Source organism: Balaenoptera physalus, assembly GCF_965194825.1.
Source record: "Balaenoptera physalus genome assembly, chromosome: 7".
Classification (NCBI taxonomy): domain Eukaryota; kingdom Metazoa; phylum Chordata; class Mammalia; order Artiodactyla; family Balaenopteridae; genus Balaenoptera; species Balaenoptera physalus.
In genome coordinates, this window is record NC_138886.1 from 43,475,081 (window position 1) to 43,497,719 (window position 22,639).

Here is a 22,639-nt window from a genome sequence, read left to right on the forward strand (position 1 = left end):
GCTTTGTTAACAATAAGGGGTTTAACTTGAATCCTGAAGAAACTGATCATCCTGGTAAGCAAACTCCAAATGTTTGGTAGACCCAGATTGAGGTGGAGAGGAGTCGCAGTAGGAGAGGGAGGGAGGGATTAAATTTAGAACTTTAACACAAAGGTTTATCATGTTTAAATTTAGATTAGTGCCTACGTCAGAGGTATTCACCCTAGATGAGTGAAATTACATGGAAGCCACCACGAAGAAAAATATATTGTCGTAGGGAGGGTGGTAGGGAGACGCAAGAGGGAGGGGATATGGGGATATATGTATATGTATAGCTGATTCACTTTGTTATAAAGCAGAAACCATTGTAAAGCAATTATACTCCAATAAAGATGTTAAAATATATATATATATATATTATCGTGATAAATGGGGATGTACTGAACGGGGGTCAGGAGATAAAAATAAGTCAAGGGGAATTTACTTTGAACAGTGATCAGCTTCCTACAAGAGCATATAGATTTGCCACAGTTTCCTCCAGTATTTGTCTGTTCCCTTCCACTAGTCTTACCAAGTGGGTAAGTCCTGGGTTCAATAGTCCCGGGTTCAACACTGATTACAGAGAAAAGATTGTAACTCATAACCAGAACCATCTTCACCAACTTATAATTCACAATGAATCTTTAAATATTCAAAGAAGGAAGGAAAATAACATCAGTTGGCACCTTCTCAGGAATGTTAGGCACTTTACATTCATTGCTTAATCTTTCAACAACTCAGTGAGGTAGGTGGCCTATCCCTGTTTTACAAATAGAGATCAGCAGAGTATGCTTTCCTCTGCCCACAGCAATTTAGGTAACATGCTCAAATTTACACAGAGGAAGATATATACAAAGTCAGATCTGTACTTACACCAAAGCACATATATTGTATCCCTTGTTGAAAAAAAAATTAAATGTCTCCTTAAGTATACTTTATTAGTTATTTGCTTCTCCTGTTTCTAAATTTCTTACTTGAGGTGTGTTTACTTATGAGAACTGGCAGAAGAAGCGACTCGCTCTGTGCACAGAGTAAAATCCGAGTTCGTGGTTCTCATTCACAGTAACTGCAGAAAGTCTGTATTCGAATTTGGGGCCACTTACAATGGATTCAGTACACATACTTGGTTTCTTGAAAATGCCATCCTGGAATCTCTGGGTTTCCTTTTCAAAGAAAATTAAATCCCACACAATTTTTTACACTCTGCTTTGTTTTTGTTTGTTTTTTCAGACTACTGTCAGAGGATGTGGGAATGGACATCCCCTTTGAGGAGGGAATGCTGAGTCCCAGTGCTGCAGACATGAGGCCTGGTGAGAGAGCGTTCATTCATTTTCTTCAGCAGTGTTCTATATCCAAACGTGTTCCATTATTCAGTGAGAGAACCATTTCCTGTGCATCCAACTTGTGAGATCAGTGATAAAAGTGAAGAGAGGAAAAAAATATGTGTGAGGAAGGTGTTAGGCTTGATGTGGTTAATTTCAGAGTTGACTTGCATCATCAACTAGTGTGGGCCACCCTTTATCTCCTGGGCCATGCCTGGATCTGCCAATGTTTCCAGTTCCTGAGATAACTGGCTGCTGTTTATCATTATACCAAATTCTGACATCTAAGTTCACCAAATTTATACTTAAGTGTGAGAATATTTAAAATTAGTGATTTAATATTAAGGATGCTCAGTATCCTGATTATTAAAAAAGAAAAACAAACAAAAAACCCAAACTACACTTTACAACCCAAGGCATATACAAAAAGGAATTTAAAAATTTCAGTTGCAACCTATATGACTCTCACTCTGTACTAGGTTCACTCCTTTGCACTGTACCAGCTACAGGATCATACCAAGATCCTGAACCCTGACATTATCAGTCAAGCCTAGAATTGAGAAAGAAGGGAGTCAATTTTTTATTTCTGTCCAAGTATTTAAAGTGCATTCTTCAAAGTACTAATCATGTGACATAACTATTCTTAAGTGTTCTATGGCCAAATAAGCATGGTAGCCACTGTACATCTGCTCCACTCTTCAAGGTCCACAATTCACTTTTTATTAAAAAAGGTGAATTGTGGGAATTCCCTGGCAGTCCAGTGGTTAGAAATCTGCGCTTCCACTGCAGGGGGCCCAGGTTCGATCCCTGGTCAGGGAACTAAGATCCCACAAGCCGCGTGGCATGGCCAAAAAATAAAAACCAAAAGTGTTATATACATAACATTTCTACCATCACAAAAAATTTCTTTTGGACAGCACAGCTCTGAGAATCCCTGTAATATGGAAACCCAATGTTTTACAAACTGACGGATCAATAGAAACTTTTTTTCAAGTAATACATAAAAACATTACATGGAACACGGTTCAGGTGTTGTCTATACAGAAAAAAAAAAATGACAAAGAAACAGTGTCAGCTTCCTTAGGACAAGAGAGAAGACTAGAGTTAGAATTCCAGAATTGATGGGTATACCAGATGGCCTTCAAAACATTTTGTGATAGGGAATCCTGAAATTTTTTTGTTAAGGTATCTCTCTAACATTGTTTAGTTGGGATCAACTTGGTTAAAAATGACTTCTCCAGCTCTGCTTCTGTTAAGTGAAAGGCTCTTGAACAGCAAGATGCATATTACAGTGAAAGAGTGGGAGCTAATTCCATGAGCCTTACACGAGGAGACTATCGCTACGGTACAGGAACCAATGTCAAGCAATATTGGCATAAAAAGTAATGACTGCTTGATCAAGGAATGTAATCTGGGAGGGTACCTCAGTTTTATTGCAAAAAAAAAAAAAAAAGCCAAAGAAAGTTCACAACAGAGTTGTCAGGAACTAAAGGGATGTATTTTGGGAGTGTCTGTAATATTACAGATAAAGTTTGTATCCTCCATTTCACAGGAATAAAGTCTACGTGAATCATTTTAAGTTATGTGTAAAGCTTAACTGTTTTTCTTAAGTAATATGCATCATAAAAAATTTGATTCAGTATTATATCAATGTCAAGTTCTCAAACCTGAACAGGGCAGTTCTAAAAACTATATCTCTGCCCATTTAGCAGTGGCTCCCACTTCCTATTTCTGCGTGGCCAGGGCTGATGTAGCTGGGGCGAGCCAGTACTAAGGCCTGCTGGTCAAGAGTGGGGTCTAAATCCCACATGAGGACTTTTAGCAGGTGTGCCTTTGCTGAAAGGGCCTCAAAATTGTTTTTCACTGGGGCCCACACCCACTGTTGGCAGCTGTGTGTATGGTCTAATACTTAATGTTGCTCTTTATCTGCTTTAGAACCTCCTAATTCTCTGGATCTTAATGGCAGTCATCCTCAGAGAATCAAACTCACAGCCCCAAATATCAATCTGTCTCTGGATCAAAGTGAAGGGTCTATTCTCTCTGATGATAACTTGGACAGTCCAGATGAAATTGATATCAATGTGGATGAACTCGATACCCCCGATGAAGCAGATTCTTTTGAGTACACTGGGCATGGTAAGTTGCCAAGTTGGCAAGGCCAAAGTTAAGTGAAAAGTGAAAGATTATCTCATCTTATCTAATGCCATCTAAGTGGCTTTAGGAACAAACCTCTCATTGTGTTGCTAGTGGCTCCTTTCTGTGATTTCTAGAAGCTTCTGTGTGTATCTCAGGTCATAGGTGGCCATGATTGACGGTTTAGAGCTTGACAGAACAGGTACGGCTCACAGAGGTCATACATAGCCATCACTCCTTTGTTAAACCCCTACTTTATGCCAGGCCTTGTGCTTGGCTGGGGTTGTAAGGAAACTGGGACTGGGTTTGCAGAGAAAGAGAATTTAATCTGGAAGATAAAATTAGAAGTGGAAAAATTAGAGCTTACCAGTTTCTCTGTACAAGCTCCCACTGTCTGGAATGTTCTTTCCCACAGATCCTACATGCGTGGCTCCTTCTCTTTATTCAGATCTTAATCAGATGTCACCTTCTCAGAGGCCTTCCCTGACCTCTGTAATCAAAGGCATCCCCCACCCCACCACCTAGTCACTCTCTATCCCAGTATTCACTTTATTTTCCATGCGTCACACTAACTGAAATCATATCATTTAACTATTTGTTTGCATCTCTGTTTTCTTTCTCTTCCCACTAGAATGTCTGCTCCACAAGGTCAGGGACTTTCTTATGTTTAGTGCTATATCCCCAATAAAGCAGGAAGGAAGGAGGGATGGGACAGGGTGTGTGCTGGGGGAAGAATAAAAAGGAAGAAAATTAAAAGCTGCTGGATCAAACACTGGCACTCCTGATATGATTACCAGTCTTATTTTAGTTCTTTCTCTTGCTCAATGAAATTGCGTTTGTTAAGAAATCTATACAAATACAAAGCACTTGCTTTAAAAAATGGCATCATGTAGTTTCAGTTTTACAGGGTGGCATTCTCTGACTTTATAGTATTTGAATTTGAAAGTAAGAGAATCCTGGCTACAGCTACTGCTTTGATACACTTTGAAAATGATTAAAAAAGAAATACCACAATTGAATGATGCCCTGACTCATTTAGAGCTGTACTGATTCCAGCAGTTTCTTTCATAGAAGAACATAGTTATGAAATTAGGAGAGTCATCATCCAATTACTTTCATCATCAAATTACTTAAGTCAACCAATGGTCATTGAGCAACCAGGGCTACAACCACAACCAGCATAGATTCAGACCCTGCCTTCACAGAGTGTAAAGCTTTATTTCCTCACGCTAAGAAAACAGGAAGTGGCTTAAACTACTTGTATTACAGACTACCATGTTTAAGTAGAGGTTTTATATTGCATCTTTATCATGTTCTTGGATTTTTATAGTTATCAGGATATTTGACCCTGTAGGTTGAAATACACAAACAGGAGGTGAAAGGTCTTGAATTCATATTCTTTTCTGCCATCTCAGACACTCTTCCCCAGCTACTCCATCCTTTCCAGCTGACCCCAGCTCTCCCAGCCCTTCTTCTGCTAATAGATCTTCAAGTGTAAAAATCATGCCTTAACTTAAAATCCCAGAGAAGACAGCTGTGGCAGGACCCTGCTAGCCCCTCCCTCTCCTCCCCCTGTACTTCCCTGTTGCCCTGGAGAGCTGTGTCACACCACATCTGAACCTTTTCTTTTTAAAAATAGTAAAACTGTCAAGCAAAGTGGCGGTGGCTGAGCAAACTGGTAATTAAAGCTGCCACTTGCTGACACAGTTCTTTTTATTTAGTCGACACAGTTATGTTGAAAGAACCAGATTAACGGCCACAACCCTGCTTTTAGGTCTTAAACTCAAAGGAGAGAATTTTAATGTAAGTTGAATTTTAAGTCCACCTTGATTTTCATATGAAAGATGTATGTTCAGACACTTTTAAAAACAACATTAAACACTGAAAACACAAAGTGCATCTGAACAGCTATATTTTATAAACATGCAGATATAGATAACTGACTATAAAGAGAGAATACATTAGCGTCCCAAAGTATGAAATTAGTGCTTGGAAAGCTTCATGGTTTTCTTGTTGCTTGTTTGTTGTGTGAGCATTCTGAACTAGGCATATACATTCTAAACAAAACTGGAGTTTTTAAGGCACAGGCTTTCAAGAGTGTTTGGTCAGTCATTAATTTTATTTAATGAACACTTTTCATAGTGCTTACTGTGCGCCAGGATCTGTGCTAGGTGCATTATAAACATTAACTATATTAATGCTCACGTCAAATCTATGACTAGGTATTATGTTACCCCCAGAGGTTAAGCAATTCACCTAAGGTCACATAGCCAGTAAACGTCAGAGCCAGCATTCAAAACCTGAGTTGTTGTCCTGACTCCTGGGCCATGCTCCTTCTCCATAAATATACTGACAGTGAAAAGGAGGATCTTTTACTAGGTTAGGCTAGCACACCTGAAGTCAAGCCTGGTGACCCACCCTCACATTTACATTCCCTTTTATCCAGCCATTTTCCGGTGACTTGAGGGCCCTTCATTTCCCAAGTGCTTGAAGGATGTTTACACCATTTGCCTGTTTTATTCAGTTGATGATCACCAAACATTGCTGCCAGGTTATTTGCCCACAATGTGATTTTGCTTATGGAAAATTTCTGAAGCTCACTATCAAAAGATGTTAAATTAGTCTTCCTTTCCAAGCTATTTTCTTTAATAGCTGTGTCTAAATATCATTCAAAGTACCGACATAATTAAGGCTTGACTTCCTTTGATATTTAGAAGTGCCAAAGATATCAGAAATATGTAGATAGTGAAGGATGTAACAGGCCAGTCTTTCATATTAAGGGAGATCTGAGCTTTTTTTTTTTCTTTTAATACTTTATTATAATAATCCTATAAACTTAAAAATATCCAAAGGTCAGAAAATTGATGATGACCTATTTCTGTTTTCCAAACCAACTGCAGAGTTACTTTTACCGTAATTCAGGTCTCAGCAAAGGCATTTCATAAGGGAAATGGAAAAATGATAGAGAATTTTAGCCTGAATATTTCTGATAAAAACATTATAAGAAACACTCATGTGCGCTTATATTTTTTCTTCCTAGGCTAAGTGATGTTTAGTGACCTCGTTTAAGCTATCTTTTCTAAAACTAACCCCTAATGACAGACAGTTTCCTATGTGAATAAGATGCCCTAACGTTTTTTCCACATAATCAGGTAGTCACTTCATTTAACTTCCTTATCTGCAGTCTTCCATTATTTTCACAGCCTACAGGCAACCAGCTTATAAAATCAATTCCCTGTTTTAACTCTGCATATTAACTAGTCAAGTGTTAGGCTTATTCTGTTTTACCCACGAGCAACCTTATGCCATAATGATGATGTGGTCTGAAAGGATGATTTTTCCTTGTATTTTTGTATGTTGAGTTTTCACATTCAAATTAACTACATACCTGTTGTCACCTGAAGAACTTTAAAGACTTTCTTAGCTGGGTACAGGATGTCTTTCCTCTAACAAGTAAAAGTTCAAACCCGGGGGCCAGAGTGTATGAAAAAATGGAAGTGGGAAGACCATTGAGCAAGTTACTCTTGTCGCCTGGGACTAAGATGTACCTAGGACTCTAGCAATAGCAAAGAAGATGGAGAAAGCCTGTGTTTGAACCCCAGCTATGCTCTTTCTGACTGTACTGAACTACAGTTCAACAGGAAAAAAGTGAAGAATTTTCTCAGTTTGTGATACTGGCAAAAGATGAAGCTGAACTTAAGCTTCATTCTGTCAGGAATGGTCCCTAGAAATATGTTCACATCATTATATGCTTTTGTAAAAGTTGGAAAAAAAAAAAAAAAAGAAAAGATTATTTTCCTTAAAAAGCTCCCTCCGGCCAAAACTATATATACTTCAGGCTCAGACAAACCTGAATCCACATTGGATACTAAGTAGCATAAAAGGGAGAGATGAAAGGTATGTTAGGAATGAAAATTAAAAGCTAGTTTATAAATCTCTGGGTGTTTAGCATAATACTAAACATGACTTGAATGATGAGTGTCATTTAGAAAGCACTCCTCCTACAAATTAAATTAGTAACATTCAACCTAATGTTCTCTAAATCAATAATCTAGATTAATACATAGCATGTTCAGGATTCAATTATGCCTATGTTAGTGATCAAATATGTCATGAATAATACCTAACCTCATTTTCTTCCTGGGAGTGATTTCTAACATTTAATACAAATAAAGAGGCTCTTTGGCTTAAAAAAAAAAAAAATTAAAGGAAAAAGTTCAAACGTAATGAATGTCTTTTAAAGCATTTTCAGACTGTTCCCGTTATCAGTGCAAGATCACAACATAGAAAGCTAGTCCCCTTTACAGATGTATGTCCCTACTGGAGGCCACAGCTGGCCTCATCGCCTCATCTTTTGTTAGTCTGTATGATCACCAACGGTGGACTCCCCACTGTGATCTGTTAGCACAGGATATTCAGGAGTCTGTGTACTAAATCATCTCACCAAAGGCGAAAGAAAATGTTCAAGTTGACTTCTCCCCTGTGTACCAGGGCTTAATTGACTTCAACAGTCGCCAGGGAGAAAAGCCTGTTATTCAGAAAAGGAGACAAAGAAAATCAAGCATTTCTTAGTGAAGAGAGCGTAAGACCAAACATTAAATTTGGAGGGCCTGGGGATAGAGAGTTAAATGAGACCGGAAAATTTTGCAAATAGTGAGAAAATGATAGCAATGGGAGGATGGTAATTTATAGTTGTAGCAGAAGAATTATTTTTTTTAAAGTAGTTTTCTCATATTCTTAAAATTTAATTTAATTTAATTTTTTATTTTATTTCTGGCTGCGTTGGGTCTTCATTGCTGCGCACGGTCTTTCTCTAGTTGCGGCGAGCTGGGGCTGCTCTTCATTGTGGTGGGCGGGCTTCTCATTGCAGTGGCTTCTCTCGTTGTGGAGCTCGGGCTCTAGGCAAGTGGGCTCAGCCATTGCAGCACATGGGCTTAATAGATGCAGTGCGTGGGCTTAGTAGTTGTGGCCCACAGGCTCTAGGGCGCATGGGCTTCAGTGGTTGTGGCGTGTGGGCTTCAGTTGTGGCTTGCGGGCTCTAGAGCACAGGCTCAGTAGTTGTGGCGCACGGGCTTAGGTGCTCCACAGCATGTGGGATCTTCCCGGACCAAGGATTGAACCTGTGTTCCCTGCATTGGCAGGCAGATTCTCAACCACTGCGCAACCAGGGAAGTTCCGCCAGTGGTTTTAATAGCGTGAGGAAATAGGTACTCTCAGATATTTTGGTGTGATATATTCAAGGGCAAAAATGCTCATAAAGCCTTTCAGTGCTTAGACCCTCTGACCCAGCATTCCATTGCTAGAAAGGTAACCTATAGCAATATGTGCACAAAAGAGGTAAGACACCTTTCCAGAGATACTTATTGCAGCAAACTCTTTATAAGGAACAACAACCCATAAAATAGAATAAAACTAAAGTCCCATCGCTATGGGACTGGTAAACTAAAAGACATCAGTAAAATTGAATACGCTAGGGCTGTTTTTAATAATGAGCAGGGTTTATATTCACTGAGATGAAAAGAAGCCCATGCTGTGTTATTAGGTGGAAGCACATTGTAGAACAGGACGTACAGAACATGCAGAAGATAGAGATTAATCATACTTTCTGGGAAAAAAAAGTATGTTTGTGCACATGAGTATAGAAAGAAAACTACAGATCAAACAAAAATGAGTGAGAGTGGCATTGGTGTTTTTTGCTGTTTCCCTGAACAGTTTCTGGAATCTTCTGATCCGTAGTCAGATGCGTTATCCATCGCACCACTAGCCCCCACCCAACAATTTCTGTATTGCTTGTACTTTTATTAATGTGTTTTATTTTTATAACAAGCAAAGAGAACAGTATACAAAAAAAAAAATTTTTTTTAACAAAGTAGCCTCAATAAAAGCATGCAGAAAACAAAACAACCCCACACAGATCACCAGGGTCAACGTAGAGCAGGCCAGAAAGTCCCAAACAGGGTGAAGAGGGGTTGGTGGATGGTGAGTACATTGCAGAGAAGAGCAGGTGTGTACACGAACCTCAGAAGACAAACCCGCATCAGAGCCCAGAGGTCTGAGGGAGCAGAGACCGGTGGGAAAACAGGGTCCTGGGAAGGGAGCTGAGAGGAGCATCCGAGGGTCCTAACCTAAGTGGGAAGGGAGAAGCAGGAAGGGATCCCAGAAAGGGAGTCCAGGGCAGATGGATGGATTTGCACAAGTGACACAGCGCTTGATCTGAAGCCAAGGTTGCTGCTTTCCCATCCTGAGTAAGCTGCAAGCACTGGTGGGATTGCAGAGAAAGCCAGAGTGACTGCAAGGCTCTGCAGGTGGTAGTAGCTGTTGGTGTTGGCATAAAAAGCTAGGATTGCTTCCCAGCTGAACTCCATTTTGCTATTCTAAGTCACAGGTAATTACACACGTTTGAATTTGTCTTGCGGGATCTTCTGGAACATAATGGCTCTGTTGTGGCTCCCTCACAGATTACCTATACTTCCAGGAACTTGTCCAAGTTTTATTTATCCACTCACCCTCCCAAGTTTTACTGAGTGCTCTGTGCAGGGTTTCAAGCTAAGGGTTGAATGGGTTGGTGGAGGCGGATATTAAAGATGATTCTGGCACAATTTCTTAGCCCAAGGAACTCACTGCCTTATAGTAAAATAAATGAGAATGAGACAGTTACACATTCAAGGTACAATGTGATAGCTTAGAAGGGTAGAAAAGGTAAGAGTCTGATTGTATTTGCTTCCTAACTCTGTGACCTGAGGTAGTTACTTCAGAGTTTTTGCATTGGTATCATGTCTGCTGTAGTATCTACTGTTGTGCCTGATACACGGTAGATGCTTAATAAATATTGCTGTTATTATTATCAAAGTGCCATTAAAAGAATACAAGTGGAGTATAAATCAAAGGTAATTTCTCATGAAATGGAAAATTAAGAATGATAACATCTGACAGAATTATTGTGAAAGCTATAAATAATCCTTTTTTCCAAGTCACTTAAACATACGTAGAATAACCATTGTTAAATTCTACTAGTACTTGAAGTAAAAATGGAAACAATTGTTGCTTATTCTTTTAAGAAAGCTAAATATGGTTGCTTTTTTCTCGATGCACAAGAGTGGGTAGTAAATTTCTCCCCCAAGAATGCTCAGTAGGCTTTTTCATTGCCTTGGGCACCCGCAAGTAAGAGTCTTGTGAATTTTTGGCCTTGGAGCACTTCTGGTCTACGAGGTTGTTTCTCACTTACTGTAAAATCTTTGTGTAGCATATTTTGAAAAATGTATAGGAAGTAATATCAAATTAATGTCCAGATGCGCTCCCAGTAGAGAAGAGGATTCAACCCCACTGTAAGAGTCTTGGAGTGGGGGTCTAGGCTGGCGGTATCATCAAGATACTGAGCTGAGGGCCCCCAAAACACTCTGAGCACTCAGGATACACCAAGAAATGTGGCCCAAGGAAAATAAGGCCTGATGAATAGCCTTTCACCCCATCAGAAAGACCTGCAGTCTACAACTTATATGATCAAGGATGAGTTCGCACCAGCCCATGCCCCCTTGGACCACTACAGACACAAGGCAGCTCTAGCTCTTTTCCTATCCCCACCCTCCGCCTGGCCTTCAGAATGGATTGGTTGTTCAGTCAGTCAATCAGTAAGACTTCACTGAGTGTCCTTTATGTGATCATAAAGGATGGTGTCAAGCTCTATCAGAGTTGTACAAAACAGGGAGCTCCGTCGGGTTGACTCTGCCAGGAGGTCACTAGTTGCTGAACTGCCTCACCTGTGGAGGTCTTTCTTCTTTATCCCTGCTCTATGCTTCATTTCCAGAGGATCACACAGCCAACAAAGATTCTGGCCAAGAGTCAGAGTCTATTCCGGAATATACGGCAGAAGAGGAGCGAGAGGACAACCGGCTGTGGAGGACCGTGGTGATTGGAGAACAGGAGCAGCGGATTGACATGAAGGTCATCGAGCCCTACAGGAGAGTCATTTCTCATGGAGGTAGCTGCGCTCTGCAAACCTGGGAAGCATGGAGCGGGGCGGCCACATAGTTTTTATAAGAAAACAAAACTAGGGTTCTCTGCAGCATGACGTCCCAAGACCCTATTAGGCAGTCAACGTTCAGGGCACTGTAGAGCTGAGCGTATATTATTGCATACTCAGTTCAGTGAACACTGGAAAGCTTACTATGCAAAAGTAACTTTCCAATGTGAAAAATGCCTTTTGCACTGCATACCTGATAGCTATCATCTTTGGTGCAAATTTCTTGAAAGCCATAGTTGTCCAATTTAATAGTGTCTGTTTGGAATTCATATGGGTCAGTTGCAGGGTTTAACTGAATTGTTTTCAAGTCTGTTTTCTACATGGCCTGCAGTAAGAGGCGCTTTTAATTCCAGACCAATCTTTGGAATCCTCTTCACAAGCTTTAGGAAATCTTTTTAGACTTAGCCTGGTCCTTTTTTTCTCCCTAGTTGAAGTTTGCTTTTCTATAAACTCCATTACATCTATGCCTGACAACAGCCCACTCCAGCCAAGATCTCCACCCGCTTCGTAAGGGACAAGGGAGAGAAAAGGCTCTGTTTTGTATTTTCACTGCTTTCTTGGAGCTCCAGGAGCCTTGATTAATTTGGGACTCACAAAAAATCACATGAGCACAAGCGACACACGGAACATTGTCAACTTCAGAATCCATAAATGGCTTTTTGGCTTTTTCTGCTGCATGCACAACTTCCCTGCAGTCCTGACGCCCCACCCTAACCACTCAGCTCTTCCAGGAAAAGTGTAAGCTGACAAGGCAATTGTTCTGTCTTCCTTATCGAGGACAGGGAAATAAGTGTCTTGGCGCTGCATTAAACCCGGAGCTTTGGTTTTCTAACAAGCAGAAGAATGTTTTGCCTTTTCCCTCCAACTTCCCTTCACCACATTTTCCACTTTCTGCCCCATGCATTGCTACCTCCATGGAAGTTATCAGGACCCCCCAGGGCCCCCACCCATGGTAGTGAAGGAAAATGCCCATAGGTGTCCCCGGCCCTGACCTTCCTTTTTCACCATTTGCCCTGAAATGGTAATATGGCCCAGTGATAGCTCCTCTAAGGGAGACTTTTCCCACAGCCCTTTGGAATGAGAGCAGGCCTAATCTTGCTGAAAATGACAGACAGCTGGCCATAGAGGCAGTCCTGTTGTTCTTCTAATGAAAACCACCATCTGAACATCATCCAGATCTTCCCAGAAGGTCATATCTCCTTTGCACCACCCATCAGGTATTTTTGGTTTGTTTGCTTTTTAGAAAAAAAAAAAAAAAAAAAACGACTATAAAATAGCCTATGCTCATTCTAAAAAGTACAAGATATATAGAAAAGTCTGTCAAAGTCTGTCATGCAGTGACTGTCCCTGTACATTTTTACCATTCAGGTCATAAATTAGAAGTCCCTTTGTTGTGAAGAAGGCAGGCTCACGGCTTCACTGTTATTATAAGGCCAAGTTATCCCTTATTACCCCAGCAGACTCACCTGCTTATTCTTTCATCCACAGTGAAGTTAGGTGGGTTGGATGGGTGGGTTGAGCCCATGGTTCTGTTGCCTGAATCAGGAGAGGGTGATTTTCATCAGCACACCTGGGTCAAAAAAAGCCACTGCTTCCGCCTGTCACATTCTTTGTGAAAACACCTGATATCTCAGGGATAACCTGGTTTGCTGTGCCCTCCATCCCTACCACCTCCCTCCCCTTGGCATCTGCTCCACTCCTTTCTGTGTTGTCAGCTCATTTTTTGTAACTGTCTGGTTTGTTGGAGAGAGAAGGCCACCTTTCCTCTCCCTGGCTCTGCCTTGGCCTTCTCCAGGTGCCGGCTTGCATGAGTGTGCCTCTGGCTGCACCCACGGAATGTTAGGGAGATGCCACCTCTTCCTACGCCCTGACCAGCTTTTGTGCTCTGGAGGTAAAGACAGTTCACATGTTACTTCTGAATTTGCCAAAGCTTTGTCTGCTGTCTTAGAAGCTCATACCACTTTCTCAGACCTTAATGATCTGAGAAAGTCACACTCCCTAGTTACCGGCCCATTGAGTTTGTCTTCCGGGCTTCTGATGAGCATTTGAAAAAGCAGCACTCCAGAGTGAACAGAGATGTTGTTTTGGCGTCTTGCATTTTGCTGTGAGGAAGTTATCCCACTCAGGCCAGTAGGGAAGTGCCAGCTGTTCAGTGCTCTGGGCAGCACGACTGCAAGATGGGGGTGGTTAAAAGCGCTCCTTAAGTTTGCTGCAAGCGTGTCCACACCAGCTGGGAACATCTGTGTGTGAGAGCAGTATTTGAACAAATATTTCAGCCTTCAGCTTTAGTGACCTCCACATGAGCTATGGCCAGAGGCCCTGTACACAATGTAGAAGAAAAGGGTTCAAGACCCGTCTTGGCCACTGATTAGTCTGTGATCTTGGTACATCACTTAACTCCCCTGGGCCTCAGTTACTTCATCAGTCAAGAAAGGATGATCTCAAAGCCATGTCACCTCCTATGAGCCCATGAGTATTATCCCTGCCATCTGCTTAAGTAGAAAAGCAAAGAAAAAGAAGTCTGGGTGGTTTGGATTAGCCAACAGTGAGGGGTCACTTTGAGGCCACAACTGGCATTTTTGAGCCTGAAGCAGAGAACACAAATAACCAAGGGCAGTCACGCCAAAGCATTGTAACGAGGCATTTCCTGTCTTGTGTTTTTACTTCTCTTATTTCATTATAGGAGACTCAGGTAACCTTCTCTGCAGTGTTGCTGGACAAATGATCCTGGAAAGGATGAGAAGAGTTGCAGGCTGGTGTGTGTGTGTGTATGTTTTGGTTGCGACTGTGGTATCTTTCCTTCTCTCTCCATTCCATTTGCTGGCCAGCAAACTTGTGTTACGTCCCTTTCATGCCTCTCTGTTCTGCCTCAGGTAAGGTTTGCATCGTTGCTTCTGAGGGTCTCAGGAGACACCACGGTGGGATAGCTCATGCATCTCAGCGCACACACCCTGAATTCACCTCACCGTTACTGAGAAGAGAGTCTGATAAAATACATGTGTTAAAAAGCGAAACTTCACGTGAACTCTGCGTTTGCTGACAGGCAACTTCACTTGAGTCAGCTGCATATTTAGCGTAGAAATTGGGTTAGCTGACCCCCTTGGAGACATTGGCGAGGAACAAAATGCAAATGGTCCTGTTCATTCACGTTATTACACTTTGCCAGCAATTGCTATCTGGAATAGCTCCAAAGCCTGACAATGACAGCACCTGCTCTTGATTTAGAAGAAAACTTGCACGAGGAAATCATTTTCTCTTTCCTTCCTTACATGCTACATCTCCTCCTCTCCTCCTCTTTCTTTTGCCTCTTCGTCCCTTCCTACAAATCCTCTGCCCCAAAATGCAAAATCCATCATCATTTGTCAATTGCAGTGATTTTTATAGAAAGAGACAATCCCAGCTTAGCTTAGTCATTGATCAGGAAGTGGTAAGTTAACCGTTGAATATTCCTTTGGTTAAATATACCCAAGCCAACGTTGATACTACAACATGCCAGGGACAGACAGCAGTAACACAAACAGCTGAATTGCCATTTAGGATGACTTCTGAAGTACTGTTTATAAACCTCAGTCTTTCCTTTAAAAAACGACAACAACGTATTCTTAGAAATTCTCCAGAAATAGAAAAAGAAATCAAAGTAACTGAGCCTCATGATCTTGCAATTATCCTGACACCCTGGAGTCAGACAGCTACATTTAGAAAGATGCTTTTGAAAGGATGCTTTTATAAAATTTTTTATTTTTTTAATCTAATTTTTATTAGATATTAGTGTATCGCTGACTTGCAATGTTGTGTTAGTTTCAGGGGTGATGTGTTAGTTTCAGCATGATTCAGTTGTACATATACATATATCCATTCTTTTTCAGATTCTTTTCCCATATAGGTTATTACAGAATATTGAGTAGAGTTCCCTGTGCTATACAGTAGGTCCTTGTTGATGAACTATTTTATATATGGTAGTGTGTATGTGTTAACCCCAAACTCCTAATTTTATCACCCCCCCTCCCCATTTCCCCTCTGGAAACCATAACTTTGTTTTCAAAGTTTGTGATTCTGTTTCTGTTATGTAAATAACTTCATTTGTATCATTTTTTTATACTCCATATATAAGTGATATAATACTTGTCTTTCTCTGTCTCTGTCTTTCTCTTCACTTAGTATGATAATCTCTAGGGCTATCCATGTTGCTGCAAATGGCATTACTTCATTCCTTTTTATGGCTGAGTAACATTCCATTGTATATATGTACCACATCTTCTTTATCCGTTCCTCTGTCGATGGACATTTAGATTGTTTTCATGTCTTGGCTATTGTAAATACTGCTGCAGTGAACATTGGGATGAATGCATCTTTTCAAATTATGGTTTTCTCTGGATATATGCCCAGGAATGGGATTGCTGGGTCATATGGTAGTTCAATTTTTAGTTTATTAAGGAACCTGCATACTGTTCTCCATAGTGGCTGTATCAAATTACATTTCCACCAACAGTGTAGAAGGGCTCCCTTTTCTCCGCATGCTCTCTAGCATTCATTGTAGACTTTTTGATGATAGCCATTCTGACTAGTGTGAGGTGATACCTCATTGTAGTTTTGATTTGCATTTCTCTAATAATTAGCTTTGTTGAACATCTTTTCATGTGCTTTTTGGCCATCTGTATATCTTCTTTGGAGAAATGTCTATTTAGAGCTTCTGCCCATTTTTTGATTGGATTGTTTGTTTATTTGATATTGAGCTGCATGAGCTGTTTGTATAGTTTGGGGATTAATCCCTTGTCAGTCACTTCATATGCAAATATATTCTCCCATTCTGTGGGTTGTGTTTTCATTTTGTTTATGGTTTCCTTTGCTGTGCAAAAGCTTGTTAAGTTTGATTAGGTTCCATTTGCTTATTTTTGTTTTTATTTTCATTACTCTAGGAGGTGGATCCAAAAAGATACTGCTACGGTTTATGTCAAAGAGTGTTCTGCCTATGTTTTCCTCTAAGAGTGTTATAGTATCTGGTCTTACATTTAGGTCTTTAATCCATATTGTGTATGGTGTTAGAGAATGTTCTAGTTTCATTCTTTTATATGTAGCTGTCTGGTTTTCCCAGCACCACTATTGAAAAGACTGTCTTTTCTCCATTGTATATTCTTGCCTCCTTTGTTGTAGATTAATTGATCATAGGTGTGTGGGTTTATTTCTGGGCTTTCTGTCCTGTTCCATTGATTTATATTTCTGTTTTCATGTCAATTACATACTGTTTTGATTCTGTAGCTCTGTAGTGTAGTCTGAAGCCAGGGAGCCTGATTCCTCCAGCTTCATTTTTCTTTCTCAGGATTGCTTTAGCTATTTGAGGTCTTTTGTGTTTCCATACAAATTAAAAATTTTTTTTCTCTACTTCTGTGAAAAATGCCCTTGGTAATTTCATAGGGATAGCACTGAATCTGTAGATTGCCTTGGGTAGTATAGTCATTTTGACAATATTGATTCTTCCAATCCAAGAACATGGTATATCTTTCCATCTGTTTGTGTCATCTTCAATGTCTTTCATCAGCGTCTTACAGTTTTCAAAGTACAGGTCTTTTGCCTCCGTAAGCAGGTTTATCCCTAGGTATTTTATTATTTTTGATGCGATGGTAAGTGGAATTATTTCTTGAATTTCTCTTTCTGATCTTTCATTGCTAGTGTATAGAAATGTAACAGATTTCTGTGTATTAATTTTGTATCCTGCAATCTTACCAGATTCACTGATGAGCCCTAGTAGTTTTCTGGCAGCATATTTAGGATTTTCTATGTATAGTGTCATGTCATCTGCAAACAGTGACTGTTTTACTTCTTCTTTTCCAATTTGGATTCCTCTTATTTCATTTTCTTCTCTGATTGCCACGGCTAGGACTTCCAAAACTATGTTGAGTAAGAGTGGCAAGAGTGGACATCCTTGTCTTGTTCCTGATCTTAGAGGAAATGCTTTCAGCTTTTCACCATTGAGTATGATGTTGACTGTGGTTTTTCATATATAGCCTTTATTATGTTGAGGTGGGTTCCCTCTATGCTCACTTTCTGGAGAGTTTTTATCATAAATGGGTGTTGAATTTTGTCAAAAGCTTTTTCTGCATCTATTGAGAGGATCATATGGTTTTTATTATTCAGTTTGTTAATGTGGTGTATCACACTGATTTACTTGTGTATATTGAAAACTCCTTGCATGCCTGGGATAAATCCCACTCGATCATGGTGTATGATCCTTAATGTATTGTTGGATTCGGTTTGCTAGTATTTTGTTGAGGATTTTTGCATCTATGTTCATCAGTGATATTGGTCAGTAATTTTCTTTTTCTCTGCTATCTTTGTCTGGTATGATGGTGGCCTCATAGAATGAGCTTGGGACTGTTCCTTCCTCTTTGACTTTTCTGGAAGAGTTTCAAAAGAATAGGTGTTAACCCTTCTGTAAATGTTTGATAGAATTCGCCTGTGAAGCCTTCTAGTCCTGGACTTTTGTTTGTTGGGCATTTTTTTTTTTTTTAAAAGAATTTCACTTATTTATTTATTTATTTGTCTGTGTTGGGTCTTCGTTTCTGTGCGAGGGCTTTCTCTAGTTGTGGCAAGCAGGGGCCACTCTTCATCGCGGTACGCGGGCCTCTCACTATCGCGGCCTCTCTTGTTGCGGAGCACAGGCTCCAGACGCGCAGGCTCAGTAGTTGTGGCTCACGGGCCCAGTTGCTCCGCGGCATGTGGGATCTTCCCAGACCAGGGCTCGAACCCGTGTCCCCTGCATTGGCAGGCAGATTCTCAACCACTGCGCCACAAGGGAAGCCCCTGTTGGGCATTTTTAAATTACAGTTTCAATTTCAGTGCTTGTGACTGGTCTGTTCATATTTTCTACTTCTTCCTGATTCAGTCTTGGGAGATAGTACCTTTCTAAGAATTTGTCCATTTCTTCCAGGTTGTCCAATTTCTTGGCATACAGTTGCTTGTAGTAGTCTCTTATGTTCCTTTGTATTTCTGTGGTGTCAGTTGTAACTTCTTTTTCATTTCTAATTTTATTGATTTGAGTCCTCTCCCTTTTTTTCCTCATGAGTCTGGCTAAAGGCTTATCAATTTTGTCTTCTCAAAGAACCAGCTTTTAGTTTCATTCATCTTTGCTATTGTTTTATTCTTCTCTATTTCATTTATTTCTGCACTGATCTTTACGATTTCTTTCCTTCTGCTAACTTTGGGGTTTTTTTGGTTCTTCTTTCTCTAGTTGCTCTAGGTATAAGGTTAGGTTGTTTGAGACTCTTCTTGTTTCCTGAGGTAAGACTATATGCTATAAACTTCCCTCTTAGAACTGCTTTTGTTGCATCCCATAGGTTTTGGATCATTGTGTTTTCATTTTCATTTGTCACTAGGTTTTTGATTTCCTCTGATTTCTTCAGTCATCCATTGGTCATTTAATAACATGTTTAACCATCACGTGTTTGGTTTTGTTTTTTTTTTTTTTTTACAGTTTTTTCCTTGTAGTTTATTTCTAATATCATAGCATTGTGGTCAGAGAAGATGCTTGATGTGATTTCCATTCCCTCAAATTTACTGAGGCTTGATTTGTGACCCAAGATGTGATCTATCCTGGAGAATGTTCCATGTGCACATAAGAAGAATGTGTATGCTGCTGCTTTTGGATGGAATATTCTATAAATATCAATTAAGTCCATCTGATCTAATGTGTCATTTAAGGCCTATGTTTCCTTATTGATTTTCTATCTGGATGATCTGTCCATTGATGTAAGAGGGGTGTTAAAGTCCCCCATTATTATTATTATTTTTAACATCTTTATTGGAGTATAATTGCTTTACAGTGGTGTGTTAGTTTCTTCTTTATAAAAAAGTGAATCAGCTATACATATATCCCCATATCTCTTCCCTCTTGCATCTCCCTCCCTCCCACCAAGTCTCCCATTATTATTGTGCTACAGTCGATTTCTCCTTTTAGGAGAAATGGCTGTTAGCATTTGCCTTATATATTAAGGCACTCCTACATTGGATTTGTATATGTATTTACAATTTTTATATCTTCTTCTTGGATTGATCCCTTGATCATTATGTAGTGCCCTTCTTTCTCTTGTAACATTCTTTATTTTAAAGTCTATTTTGTCTGATATCAGTATTGCTGCTCCAGCTTTCTTTCGATTTCCATTTGCATGGAATACCTTTTTCCATCCCCTCACTTTCAGTCTGTATGTGTCCTTAGATCTGAAGTGGGTCTGTTGTAGACAGAATATATACGGGTCTTGTTTTTGTATCCATTCAGCCAGTCTGTGTCTTTTGGTTGGAACATTTAATCCATTTACATTTAAGGTAATTATTGGTGTGTAAGTTCTTATTGCCATCTTGTTAAATTGTTTTGGATTTGCTTTTGTAGGTCTTTTTTCTTCCCTCCCTCTTTTGTTCTCTTCTATTTTGATTTGATGACTATCTTTAGTGTTGTGTTTGGATTGCTTTTTCTTTTTTGTGTGTTAACCTATTGTAGATTTTTGGTTTGCAGTTACCATAAGGTTTCGATATAGCAGTCTATATATATACAAGATTGTTTAAAGTTGCTAGTCTCTTAATTTCAAATGCATTTCCAATATCCTGCATTTGTACTCTCCTCTTCTCACGATTGCTGGTTTTTCATTGTGTGGATGATTTCCTACCTTTACTGTATGTTTGCTTTTTACCGGTGAGCTTTCCTGTTTGTAATTTTCTTGTTTCTAGTTGTGGCCTTTTCTTTTTTGCTGAGAGACGTTCCTTTAGCATTTGTTGTAAAGCTGGTTTGGTGGTGCTGAATTCTCTTAGCTTTTGGTTGTCTGTAAAGCTTTTGATTTCTCTGTCAGATCTCAATGAGAGCCTTGCTGGGTAGAGTATTCTTGGTTGTAGGTTTTTCCCTTTCATCACTTTAAATATATCATGCCACCCCCTTCTAGCCTGCAGAGTTTCTGCTGAAAGTTCAGCTGATAACCTTATGGGGATTCCCTTGTATGTTATTTGTTGCTTTTCCCTTGTTGCTTTTAATATTTTTTCTTTGTCTTTAATTTTTGTCAATTTGATTATTATGTGTCTTGGTGTGTTCCTTCTTAGATTTATCCTGTATGGGGCTCTGCACTTCCTGGACTTGAGTGTTTCCTTTTTCACGTTAGGGAAGTTTTTGGCTATTATCTCTTCAAATATTTTCTCAGGCCCTTTCTCTCACTCTTCTCCTTCTGGGATCCCTATAATGCAAATGTTGGTGCATTTAATGTTGTCCCAGAGGTCTCTTAGACTGTCCTCATTTCCATGGCAGTGATTTTCCACCATTCTGTCTTCCAGCTCACTTATTTGTTCTTCTGCCTCATTTATTCTGCTACTGATTCCTTCTGGCATATTTTTCACTTCACTTATTGTATTGTCCATCTCTGTTTGTTCTTTAAAGCTTCTAGCTCTTTATTAAACATTTCTTGTATCCTCTCAGTCTGTGCCTCCATTCTTTTTCTGAGATCTTGGATCATCTTTACTATCACTACTCTGAATTCTTTTTTGGGTAGATTGCCTATTTCCACTTCACTTAGTTGTTCTTCTGGGGTTTTATCTTGTTCCTTCATCTGGAACATATTTCTTTGCCATCTCATTTTGTCTAACTTTCTGTGTTTGTGGTCTCTGTTCCTCCAGCTGCAGGACTGTAATTCTTCTTGGTTCTGGTGTCTACCCCCGGTGGGTGAGGTTGGTCCAGGGGCTTGTGCACGCTTTCTGATGGGAGGGACTGGTGCCTGCCCACTGGTGGGTGGAGCTGGGTCTTGTCCCTCTCATGGGCAGGGCCAGGTTAAGCGGTATATAAATATAGGCAGCTGTTGGCTCAGGATGACTTTAGGCAGCCTGTCTGCTGATGGGTGGGGCTCTGTTCCCACCCTGTTGGTTGTTTGGCCTGAGGTGTCCCAGCACTGGAGCCTGCAGGTTGTTGGGTGGGGCCAGGTCTCGGTGCCAAACTGGCGACCTCCAGGCGAGCTCACGCCAATGGGTATTCCCTGGGGTGTCCACCACCAGTGTCCTTGCCCCCACGGTGAGCCACCACCAATCCCCTCTCCCCAGGATACCCTCCAAGATGCGCAGGTAGGTCTAGCCCAGGCTCCTGTGGAGTCACTGCTCTGCCCTGGGCCCCAGTGCACATTAAACCTTGTGTGTGCCCTCCAAGAGTGGAGTCTCTGTTTCCCCCAGTCCTGTGGAGCTGCTGTGCTAAAGCCCCACTGGCCTTCAAAGTGACAAATGCCTGAGGGATCCTCCACCCAACGCCAGGCCCCCAGGCTGGGGAGCCTGATGTGAGGCTCAGAATTCTCACTCCTGTGGGAGAAGCTCTGTGATATAATTATTTTCCAGTGAGGGATTTGATTATGTTGTGAAAGATCCCCTCCTACCATCTCATTGTGGCTTCCTCTTTGTCTTTGGGTGTGTATCTTTTTTTGTTAGGGTCGAGTCTTTTTTGTCAACGGTTGTTCAGCAGTTAGTTGTGATTTTGGTGTTTTCGTGTGAGGAGGTGAGCTTAAGTCCTTCTACTCTGCCATCTTGTCTCTGCCTTTCCTGGTGTCTCTCAGAATACTTTTGTACTTGTTTTTAACAGGGATTCATTACACCTACTTTTTTCTTTTAATGAACTCTGTCTTTTTCATTGTGCTGAGCCTGAACTGCATATTTTTGTGGTGTTAGGGTGGCTTAGTGACACTAATCCTACCCTTTGTGGATTTCTATTCAGTTATGGCTCTTCCTAAATGAAACTGTTTATGGAACAAACACTTCTTATATTAAAATATATCTCCTTCTGCCGTTTTCCTTAATACCACATTCTAAAAAAAAAGTTAGTAAATACCTACATTTCAGAAAAGATGGGACTAAAGCAAAAAATCCAGAGGGAAGCTACTGCAATCCTGTTTTGCAAATATGTGTTGCATCAGGTATATACTTATGTAGGTAGCATCTTCTAAGATATGTAGCATAAACATTGTCTACAGCAACCTCAAATTAGTAATATACGCAAACCCATAATTTGATGTATTTGTAGTTGGTATCACTTTCTTCCCCCACCTCTTTTGTGGTAGAGTCATACTCTATCCTTGTAGAGAACATCTTATTAAACTGCTTTTCAAGAGTTAAGCCCATCCAAATCTATATCCAGCCAGTA

At 40.4% G+C, this 22,639-nt stretch overlaps 1 protein-coding gene and 1 long non-coding RNA gene across 8 annotated transcripts in view; one reads left to right on the plus strand and one right to left on the minus strand.

The window, feature by feature from the left end:
• PRUNE2 (prune homolog 2 with BCH domain) overlaps window positions 1–22,639 on the plus strand; it is a 257,591-nt gene that overhangs the window by 211,841 nt on the left and 23,111 nt on the right. For all 7 annotated transcript variants that reach the window (XM_082470766.1, XM_082470769.1, XM_082470768.1 and 4 more), the window contains exons 10-12: window positions 1,249–1,328; window positions 3,276–3,476; window positions 11,278–11,451. In XM_082470766.1, the coding sequence (XP_082326892.1) occupies window positions 1,249–1,328; window positions 3,276–3,476; window positions 11,278–11,451 (455 nt within the window). The remainder of the gene's footprint in view (window positions 1–1,248; window positions 1,329–3,275; window positions 3,477–11,277; window positions 11,452–22,639) is intronic.
• Window positions 1–22,639, minus strand: part of LOC309664986 — a 37,792-nt gene that overhangs the window by 4,268 nt on the left and 10,885 nt on the right. The window contains exon 3 of the long non-coding RNA XR_014266120.1: window positions 12,960–13,029. This is a non-coding gene — a long non-coding RNA (uncharacterized lncRNA). The remainder of the gene's footprint in view (window positions 1–12,959; window positions 13,030–22,639) is intronic.